At 29.9% G+C, this 11,348-nt stretch overlaps 1 protein-coding gene across 3 annotated transcripts in view; it reads left to right on the top strand.

Moving 5' to 3' along the window:
- LOC111228845 (activated CDC42 kinase 1-like) overlaps window positions 1-11,348 on the top strand; it is a 74,005-nt gene that overhangs the window by 45,868 nt on the left and 16,789 nt on the right. For all 3 annotated transcript variants that reach the window (XM_022754932.1, XM_022754933.1, XM_022754931.1), the window contains one exon: window positions 11,052-11,122. In XM_022754932.1, coding sequence (XP_022610653.1) covers window positions 11,052-11,122 — 71 coding nt within the window. The remainder of the gene's footprint in view (window positions 1-11,051; window positions 11,123-11,348) is intronic.

Below are 11,348 nucleotides of genomic sequence, written 5' to 3'. Positions count from 1 at the left end.
ATATACTATGACTATTGCACAATATATTTTTTCACATTTTTATGCCTTACTATACATATGACTGTTTTTGACCGTTTTTGCCTTCTATTATATGAATTTTCCTTACTATACTATGACATTGTTCTCTTTTGCTTTTTTTTGACCTTACTATATACTATGACGTTTTTGTTGATTTTATTTTGGCCCTACTATTACTAATGACTTTTTTTTGGCCTTACTATATACTATGACGTTTTTTCACATTTTTATGCCTTACTATATCATGACGATTATTTGGACCTTTTTGCCTTATTATACTATGACACGTTTTAATGCCTTACCTATCCATATTACGTTTTTTTTGATATTTTCTTGCCTTACTTACTATGAAACTTTTTTTTGACATTTTTTTGCCTTACTATACTATGGATTTTTTTTTCTTTACTATACTATGACTATTTTTATTCCACTTACATTTACTATGACGTTTTTGACATTTTTTGCCTTACTATACTATGACGTTTTTTGACTCATTTTTTGCCTTACTATACTATGACGTTTTTTGTCGCTTACTATACTATGAAACGCTTTTTTAGCCTTACTACAATAATGACGTTTTTGACATTTTTTATTGCCTTTACGTATACTATGATGCTTTTTTGCCTTACATATACTATGACGTTTTTTTTGACATTTTTTTTGCCCTTACTATACTATTGACCGTTTTGACATATTTTTTGCTCTTACTCATACTATTGGACGTTTTTTTGCCTTACTATAACTATTGACGTCTTTCTCACATTTTTATGCCTTACTATACAATACGATGTTTGACCTTTTTGGCACTTACTATAACTATTGACGTTTTATGCCTACTATACTACTATGACTGTTTTTTATGACATATTTTATTGCCTTACTATACGTATTGACGTTTTTTTGATATCTATTTTGCCCTACTACTACTATGAAGTTTTTATGCCTTACTTGTTACTATGCCGTTTTTTCACATTTTTTTTTGCCTTACTATAGTAGTGACTTTTTTTTTACCTTTTTTTTAGCTTACTATTACTATGACGTTTTTTTCCCTCCTTACTATACAAATGACGTTTGTTTGCACTTTACTATACTATGACTTTTTTTGCCTTACCATACTATGACGTTTTCGAGGTCATTTTTATGCCTACTCATACTCTAATGCCGTTTTTTCTACATTTTTTTTGCCTTACTATACTATGACGTTTTTTTCCTTACTATACAATGACGTTTTTTCTGCCTTACTATACTATGACTTTTTTTGCCATTTACCTATACTATGACGTTTTTATTCCTTACTATACTATGACGTTTTTTTGCCTTTTCTATACTATGACGTTTTTTACATTTTTTGTTGCCTTACTTATACTATACTTTTTTATTTTAATAATTTTTTTTGCCTACATATACTATGACCCTATTTTGCCTTTCTATACTACTGACGTTTTTTGAGATTTTTTCGCCTTACTATACTATGACTATTTTTGCCTTACTATACTATGACGTTATTTTTAATATTTTTTTGCCTTACATTACTATGAACGTTTTTTGACATTTTTTTGCCTTACTTACTATGACGTTTTTTGCATATTTTTTTGCATTACATATACTATGACGTTTTTTCCATATTTTAATGCCTTACTATACCAATGCACTCTTTTGACATTTTTTGCCATTTACTTATACTAGTGACGTTTTTGAGATTTTTTTTGCCTTACTTATTACTATGACTCATTTTTCCTTACCTAATACTATACGTTTTTCACATTTTTTTATGCCCTGTACTATACAATGACGATTTTTGGACCTTTTTTGCCTTACTATACTATGACCTTTTTTGCTCCTTACTATACTATGACGTTTTTTTGCCTTATTATACTATGCATGTTTTTTTGCCCTACTATACTATTGACGTTTTTTTTGCCTTACATATACTATGACGTTTTTTTGATATTTCATTTTGTCCTACTATAACTTATGACTTTTTGCCTCTACTATACTAGGACGTTTTTTCACATTTTTCATGCCTTACTAATGATCATGACATTTTTGACCTTTTTGCCATTATATAGTATGACGTTTTTATAACTTACTATTACTATGACTTTTTTTTGACAGTTTTTTGCCTTAGCTATAACTATGATTTTTTTCTTATTATACTAGACATTTTTTATCACTTACATTACGATGACGTTTTTTTGACATTTTTGCCTTACTATACTATGACGTTTTTTGACATTTTTTGCCCTTACTATACTATACGTTTTTTGACATTTTTGCCTTACTATACTATGACGTTTTTTTCCTTACTATAACTAGATCGTTTTTTTGCCTGTACTACAATATTGGACGATTTTTTGACCATTTTCTTGCCCTTACTATACTATGATGTTTTTTGCCTTACTAATTACTATGACGTTTCTTTGACATTTTTTTGCCTTATACATACTATGACGTTTTTTTTGAAATTTTTTGCACTTACTATACTATGACGTTTTTCTCACATTTTACAGCCTACATGACAATGACATTTTGTGACCTTTTTTGCAGTTTACTATACATGATGTTTTTATTGCCTTACTATACTATGACGTTTTTTTTGCCTTACTATAACTATGACGTTTTATTGGATATTTTGTCCTACTATCTATGACTTCTTTTTTCTACTATACTAGACGTTTTTCAACATTTTTATGCCTTACTATATCATGGACGACTTTTTTGACCTTCTTTGCCTTTATTTATACTATTGACGTTTTTATAACTTACTATACTATGACTTTTTTTTTGACATTTTTCTCCTTACTGTTACTATTGATTTTTATTTCTGTTCATTACTATTACTATGACATTTTTATCACCTTACATTTACTATGACGTTTTTTGACATTTTTATGCTCTTACTATACTATGACGATTTTTGACCTTTTTGCCTTATCATATACCTATGACGTTTTTGATGCCTTACTATACTATGAGTTTTTTTTGACATTTTTTGCCTTACTATACTTATGTTTTTTTTTCTTTACTGATACTAAAATTTTTTATCACTTAAAATTACTATGCCGTTTTTTCACATTTTTTTGCCCTACTATACTATTGGACGTCTTTTTGACATTTTTGACCTTACTATACTATGACGTTTTTTTTATCCCTTACTATTACTATGACTTTTTTTGCCTTACTACAATATGACGTTTTTTAGGACATTTTTTTGCCTTACTATACTATTGATGTTTTTCCTTACGTATTACTATGACGTTTTTTGACTTTTTCTTTGCCTTACTATACTATGACCTTTTTGATTTTGTTTTTGGCCTTACTCATACGTATGACGTTTTTTTTCTTTACTCTATACTATGACGTTTTTTATACTTTGATTGCCTTACTACTACAACTGACGATTTGTTGACCTTTTTTGCCCTTATTAATACTATGACCGTTTTTATGCTTAACTATCCTATTGACGTTTTTTTGATATTTTTTTTGCGCTTACTATACTATGACGGTTTTTTTGCCTTACTATACTATGACGTTTTTTGATATTTTTTTTGCCCTACTATACTATGACGTTTTTATGCCTTACTATACTATGCCGTTTTTTCACATTTTTTTTTGCCTTACTATACTATGACTTTTTTTTGACATTTTTTGCCTTACTATACTATGACGTTTTTTTCCTTACTATACTATGACGTTTTTTTGCCTTACTACAATATGACGTCTTTTGACATTTTTTTGCCTTACTATACTATGATGTTTTTTTGCCTTACTATACTATGACGTTTTTTGACATTTTTTTTGCCTTACTATACTATGACGTTTTTTTGATATTTTTTTGCCTTACTATACTATGACGTTTTTTCACATTTTTACGCCTTACTATAGAATGACGATTTTTGACCTTTTTTGCCTTACTATACTATGATGTTTTTTTGCCTTACTATACTATGACGTTTTTTTTGCCTTACTATACTATGACATTTTTTGATATTTATTTTGTCCTACTATACTATGACTTTTTTTGTCTTACTATACTATGACGTTTTTTCACATTTTTATGCCTTACTATATCATGACGATTTTTGACCTTTTTTGCCTTATTATACTATGACGTTTTTATGCCTTACTATACTATGAGTTTTTTTTGACATTTTTTGCCTTACTATACTATGTTTTTTTTTTCTTTACTATACTATGACATTTTTATCACTTACCTTACTATGACGTTTTTTGACATTTTTTTGCCTTACTATACTATGACGTTTTTTGACATTTTTTGCCTTACTATACTATGACGTTTTTTTCCTTTATTATACTATGACATTTTCATCACTTACATTACTATGACGTTTTTTGACATTTTCTTTTTCATTACTATACTATGACGTTTTTTTCCTTACTATACTATGACGTTTTTTTGCCTTACTATACTATGACGTTTTATGGCATTTTTTTGCCTTACTATACTATGATGTTATTTTGCCTTACTATACTATGACGTTTTTATGCCTTACTATACTATGACGTTTTTTGACATTTTTTTTGCCTTACTATACTATGACGTTTTTTTGATATTTTTTTGCCTTACTATACTATGACGTTTTTTGACATTTTTTTGCCTTAATATACTATGACGTTTTTTTGCCTTACCATACTATGACGTTTTTTGATATTTTTTTGCCTTGTTGTACTATGTCATTTTTTTGACATTTTTTGCCTTACTATAGTATGACGTTTTTTCACATTTTTATGCTTTACTATACTATGACGTTTTTTGACATTTTTTTGCCTTACTATACTATGACGTTTTTTTTGCCTTATTATACTATGATGTTTTTATGCCTTACTATACTATGACGTTTTTTTACATTTTTTTTGCCTTACTATACTATGACGTTTTTTTGATATTTTTTTTCCTTACTATACTATGACGTTTTTTGACATTTTTTTTCCTTGTTGTACTAAGTCATTTTTTTTGACATTTTTTGCCTTACTATACTATGTTTTTTTGCCTTGCTATACTATGATGTATTTTCACATTTTTATGCCTTGCTATACTTTGACGTTCTTTTCCTTACCATACTATGATGTTTTTTTGCCTCACTACAATATGACGATTTTTGACATTTTTTTTGCCTTATTATATTATGACGTTTTTTGCCTTGCTATACTATGACATTTTTGTGCCTCACTATACTATGACGTTTTTTTGCCTTACTATACCGTGACATCTTTATGCCTTACAATACTATAACTTTTTCTGACATTTTTTTTGCCTTACTATACGGTTTTTGACTTACTATACTATTACTTTTTATGCATTACTACATTGTATATGTTGTTGGTTCAGTGGTCAAAGCCCTTGCCTTCAAATTAGAAGGTTGTGGGTTCAAATCCCGGTCCTTGTCTATCTTACTATACTATGAAATTTTTTGCCTTACTATACTATGACGTTTTTTCCCCTTGCTATACTATGACTTTTTTTTTCCTTACTATACTATAACGTTTTTTGCCTTACTATACTATGACGTTTTTTGACTTACTATACTATTACTTTTTACTCATTACTACGTTAACGTCTCAAAAGGGTGTGTTGGTGGTTCAGTGGTCTGAGCTCTTACCTTTCCATCAGAAGGTTGTGGGTTCGAATCCTGGACCTGGTCTACCTTACTATACTATTATATTTTTTGCCTTACTATACTATGACATTTTTATGCCTTACTATACTAAGACGTTTTTTGACATTTTTATGCCTTATTATATTATGACGATTTTTAACATTTTTTTGCCTTACTATACAATGATGTTTTTTGACTTACTATACTATGACTTTTTATGCATCATTACAGCAAGTGCTTGAAAGGGTGTGTTGGTGGTTCAGTGGTCAAGGCTCCTGCCTTTCATTCAGAAGGTTGTGGGTTCAAATCCTGGGCCTGGCCTACTTACTATGTCCAGAATTCTTTCCCTTACTATATTATGACATTTTTTTCCTTACTATCCTTTGACCTTTTTTTGCCTTACTATACTATGACGTTTTTATGCCTTACAATACTTTGACGTTTTTGGACATTTTTATGCCTTACTATACTATGACTATTTTTGACATTTTTTGCCTTACTATAACATGACGATTTTTGCCTTACTATACTATGACGTTTTTTCACATTTTTTGCTTTACCATACTATGACGTTTTTTTCCTTACTATACTATGACATTTTTATGCCTTACAATACCATGACATTTTTCGACAATTTTTTGCCTTACTATACTATGATGTTTTTTTTGCCTTACTATACTATGACTTTTTCTTTGCCTTACTATACTATGACGTTTTTCGACATTTTTTTGCCTTACTATACTATGACTTTTCTTTGCCTTACTATACTATGATGTTTTTTCACATTTTTATGCCTTACTATATCATGACGATTTTTGACCTTTTTTGCCTTACTATACTGTGACGTTTTTATGCCTTACTATACTATGACGTTTTTTCACATTTTTTTTGCCTTACTATACTATGACTTTTTTTTGACATTTTTTGCCTTACTATACTATGATTTTTTTTTCTTTACTATACTATGACATTTTTTGACATTTTTTGCCTTACTATACTATGACGTTTTTTTGCCTCATTATACTATGACGTTTTTTGATATTTTTTTGCCTCACTATACTATGACTTTTTTTTGCCTTACTATACTATGACGTTTTTTCACATTTTTATGCCTTACTATACTATGACGATTTTTGACATTATTTGCCTTACTATACTATGATGATTTTTGCCTTACTATACTATGACATTTTTATGCCTTACAATACTGTGACATTTTTCGACCTTTTTTGCCTTACTATACTATGAAATTTTTATGATTTACAATACTACGACGTTTTTTGACATTTTTTGCCTTACTATACTATGACTTTTTTTTCCTTACTATACTATGACGTTTTTTTGCCTTTCTACAATATGACGATTTTTGACATTTTTTTTGCCTTGTTGTACTATGTCATTTTTTTGACATTTTTTGCCTTACTATACTATGACGTTTTTTGACATTTTTTTGCCTTACTATACTATGACTTTTCTTTGCCTTACTATACTATGATGTTTTTTCTCATTTTTATGCCTTACTATATCATGACGATTTTTTGACCTCATTTGCCTTACTATACTATGACGTTTTTTGATGTTTTTTTGCCTTACTATACTATGACTTTTCTTTGCCTTACTATACTATGATGTTTTTTCACATTTTTATGCCTTACTATATCATGACGATTTTTGACCTTTTTTGCCTTACTATACTATGACGTTTTTATGCCTTACTATACTATGACGTTTTTTCACATTTTTTTTGCCTTACTATACTATGACTTTTTTTGGCATTTTTTGCCTTACTATACTATGATTTTTTTTTCTTTACTATATTATGACATTTTTATCACTTACATTACTATGATGTTTTTTGACATTTTTTTGCCTTACTATACTATGACCTTTTTTTGCCATATTATACTATGTTGTTCTTGGACATTTTTATGTCTTACTATACTATGACGTTTTTTGACATTTTTTGCCTTACTATACTATGACCTTTTTTTTGCCATATTATACTATGTTGTTCTTGGACATTTTTATGTATTTTTTTGCCTTACTATACTATGACCTTTTTTTGCCATATTATACTATGTTGTTCTTGGACATTTTTATGTCTTACTATACTATGACGTTTTTTGACATTTTTTGCCTTACTATACTATGACGTTTTTTGCCATTTTTTTTGCCTTACTATACTATGACGTTTTTTTGCCTTACTATACTATGACGTTTGTTGACATTTTTTTGCCTCAATATACTATGACGTTTTTTTGCCTTGCCATACTATGACGTTTTTTGATATTTTTTTGCCTTACTATACTATGACGTTTTTTGACATTTTTTGCCTTACTATACTATGACGTTTTTTGACATTTTTTGCCTTACTATACTATGACGTTTTTTGACATTTTTTGCCTTACTATACTATGACGTTTTTTGACATTTTTTGCCTTACTATACTATGACGTTTTTTGACATTTTTTGCCTTACTATACTATGACGTTTTTTGACATTTTTTGCCTTACTATACTATGACGTTTTTTGACATTTTTTGCCTTACTATACTATGACGTTTTTTGACATTTTTTGCCTTACTATACTATGACGTTTTTTGACATTTTTTGCCTTACTATACTATGACGTTTTTTGACATTTTTTGCCTTACTATACTATGACGTTTTTTGACATTTTTTGCCTTACTATACTATGACGTTTTTTGACATTTTTTGCCTTACTATACTATGACGTTTTTTGACATTTTTTGCCTTACTATACTATGACGTTTTTTGACATTTTTTGCCTTACTATACTATGACGTTTTTTGACATTTTTTGCCTTACTATACTATGACGTTTTTTGACATTTTTTGCCTTACTATACTATGACGTTTTTTGACATTTTTTGCCTTACTATACTATGACGTTTTTTGACATTTTTTGCCTTACTATACTATGACGTTTTTTGACATTTTTTGCCTTACTATACTATGACGTTTTTTGACATTTTTTGCCTTACTATACTATGACGTTTTTTGACATTTTTTGCCTTACTATACTATGACGTTTTTTGACATTTTTTGCCTTACTATACTATGACGTTTTTTGACATTTTTTGCCTTACTATACTATGACGTTTTTTGACATTTTTTGCCTTACTATACTATGACGTTTTTTGACATTTTTTGCCTTACTATACTATGACGTTTTTTGACATTTTTTGCCTTACTATACTATGACGTTTTTTGACATTTTTTGCCTTACTATACTATGACGTTTTTTGACATTTTTTGCCTTACTATACTATGACGTTTTTTGACATTTTTTGCCTTACTATACTATGACGTTTTTTGACATTTTTTGCCTTACTATACTATGACGTTTTTTGACATTTTTTGCCTTACTATACTATGACGTTTTTTGACATTTTTTGCCTTACTATACTATGACGTTTTTTGACATTTTTTGCCTTACTATACTATGACGTTTTTTGACATTTTTTGCCTTACTATACTATGACGTTTTTTGACATTTTTTGCCTTACTATACTATGACGTTTTTTGACATTTTTTGCCTTACTATACTATGACGTTTTTTGACATTTTTTGCCTTACTATACTATGACGTTTTTTGACATTTTTTGCCTTACTATACTATGACGTTTTTTGACATTTTTTGCCTTACTATACTATGATTTTTTCTTGCCTTACTATACCATGACTTTTTTTTGCCTTACTATACTATGACGTTTTTTTGCCTTATTATACTATGACGTTTTTTGACATTTTTATGCCTTACTATACTATGACGTTTTTATGCCTTACTATACTATGACGTTTTTATGCCTTACTATACTATGACGTTTTTATGCCTTACTATACTATGACGTTTTTATGCCTTACTATACTATGACGTTTTTATGCCTTACTATACTATGACGTTTTTATGCCTTACTATACTATGACGTTTTTATGCCTTACTATACTATGACGTTTTTATGCCTTACTATACTATGACGTTTTTATGCCTTACTATACTATGACGTTTTTATGCCTTACTATACTATGACGTTTTTATGCCTTACTATACTATGACGTTTTTATGCCTTACTATACTATGACGTTTTTATGCCTTACTATACTATGACGTTTTTATGCCTTACTATACTATGACGTTTTTATGCCTTACTATACTATGACGTTTTTATGCCTTACTATACTATGACGTTTTTATGCCTTACTATACTATGACGTTTTTATGCCTTACTATACTATGACGTTTTTATGCCTTACTATACTATGACGTTTTTATGCCTTACTATACTATGACGTTTTTATGCCTTACTATACTATGACGTTTTTTGACATTTTTTGCCTTACTATACTATGACGTTCTTTGACATTTTTACGTGTTACTATACTATGACTTTTTTTGCCTTACTATACTATGACGTTTTTTGACATTTTTATGCCTTACTATACTATGACGTTTTTTGACATTTGTATGCCTTACTATACTATGACGTTTGTTTTTTACATTTTTTGCCTCAATATACTATGTTCTCATGACCTACTTTATTATGATGTTTTTAATGCCTTATTACACTGTGACGTTTTTTGATATTCTTATGTTTTACTATACCATGCAGTTTTATGCCTTACTATACTGTGATGTTTTTTCTACATTTTTATGCGCATACGGAGCAGAGAGATCAAAATCTGAGATAGATGAACAGTATCCTTCCTTCAATTTGCTTTCGTATGACTATATATGGTAAAATTCTACATTTATACATAGCCTGAAGTCGTACTTTGTTGTCGGCTATAATGGCAGTGTGTCATTTGGCTCACCCTCAGCAGAGCTGGAGCAAATCCTCCATCACTAATACCCCTAATATCATTTAAAGTCACAACTGGTAATTAGGTACAAAAGGAGGGGACAAGTCTTTTGTCTGCGGTTTGTGTGTGTGAAGTGGATGGCAGTGGTAATATTCTAAATCCCGTTACTGAAAACCCTCAGGGCCTCAGCTTCAGAGCCGCTTATGACTAATTACACCCACTTCTCCTGTTCATATATTCACTCACATCTCTCCTGTTCTCCATCTTTTCCCTTTTCTTTGTATTTGCTGTTTTGTTTTCTTCATTCTTTATCTCCAGTCTCTTCTCACATATAGTATGAGTTTGTCCTTCATGTTTTCTCCTCCCTTTCCCTTCTACGCTAGCTGCTCTGAATTTTCTTCCAATTATGAAAGATTACTTGAAATTCTATATAGTATACCTTCTGTAACTACTCTTAACTGGCCCTATGAGACCTGGCAATGCAAGAAGACACGTAGCAGAAGAAGCAGCTGCAGTCTTCATCAGCTTGTACATGTTTTACCACTGACCATCATTGTACTCATGTTTTCTTTTCTTTTCTTCTCTTGATAAAGGGCAGAGACGACTGTGGGAAGCTGTGAAAAGGAGGAAAGCCATGTGCAAGCGCAAGTCCTGGATGAGCAAGGTGACGGATATAGATAGGCACAACATACACACACACAGGACTCATTTATTATGGTACATGGTATGCTTGACATTATGTCGCCAGGGTGGCGTCTGTCTGTCTGTCTGTCTGTCACAGTGTGGATACATTCATGTGAACACAATAACTCCTGAACAATACATGGTAGAAAACTCCACAATTTGACCACAGTTTACCCTTCCACACATGATATGATCACATTTTGCAA

Source organism: Seriola dumerili, unplaced genomic scaffold (assembly GCF_002260705.1).
Source record: "Seriola dumerili isolate Sdu_G_001 unplaced genomic scaffold, Sdu_1.0 BDQW01000226.1, whole genome shotgun sequence".
Lineage (NCBI taxonomy): Eukaryota > Metazoa > Chordata > Actinopteri > Carangiformes > Carangidae > Seriola > Seriola dumerili.
This window is presented reverse-complemented; position numbering and strand designations above follow the sequence as displayed.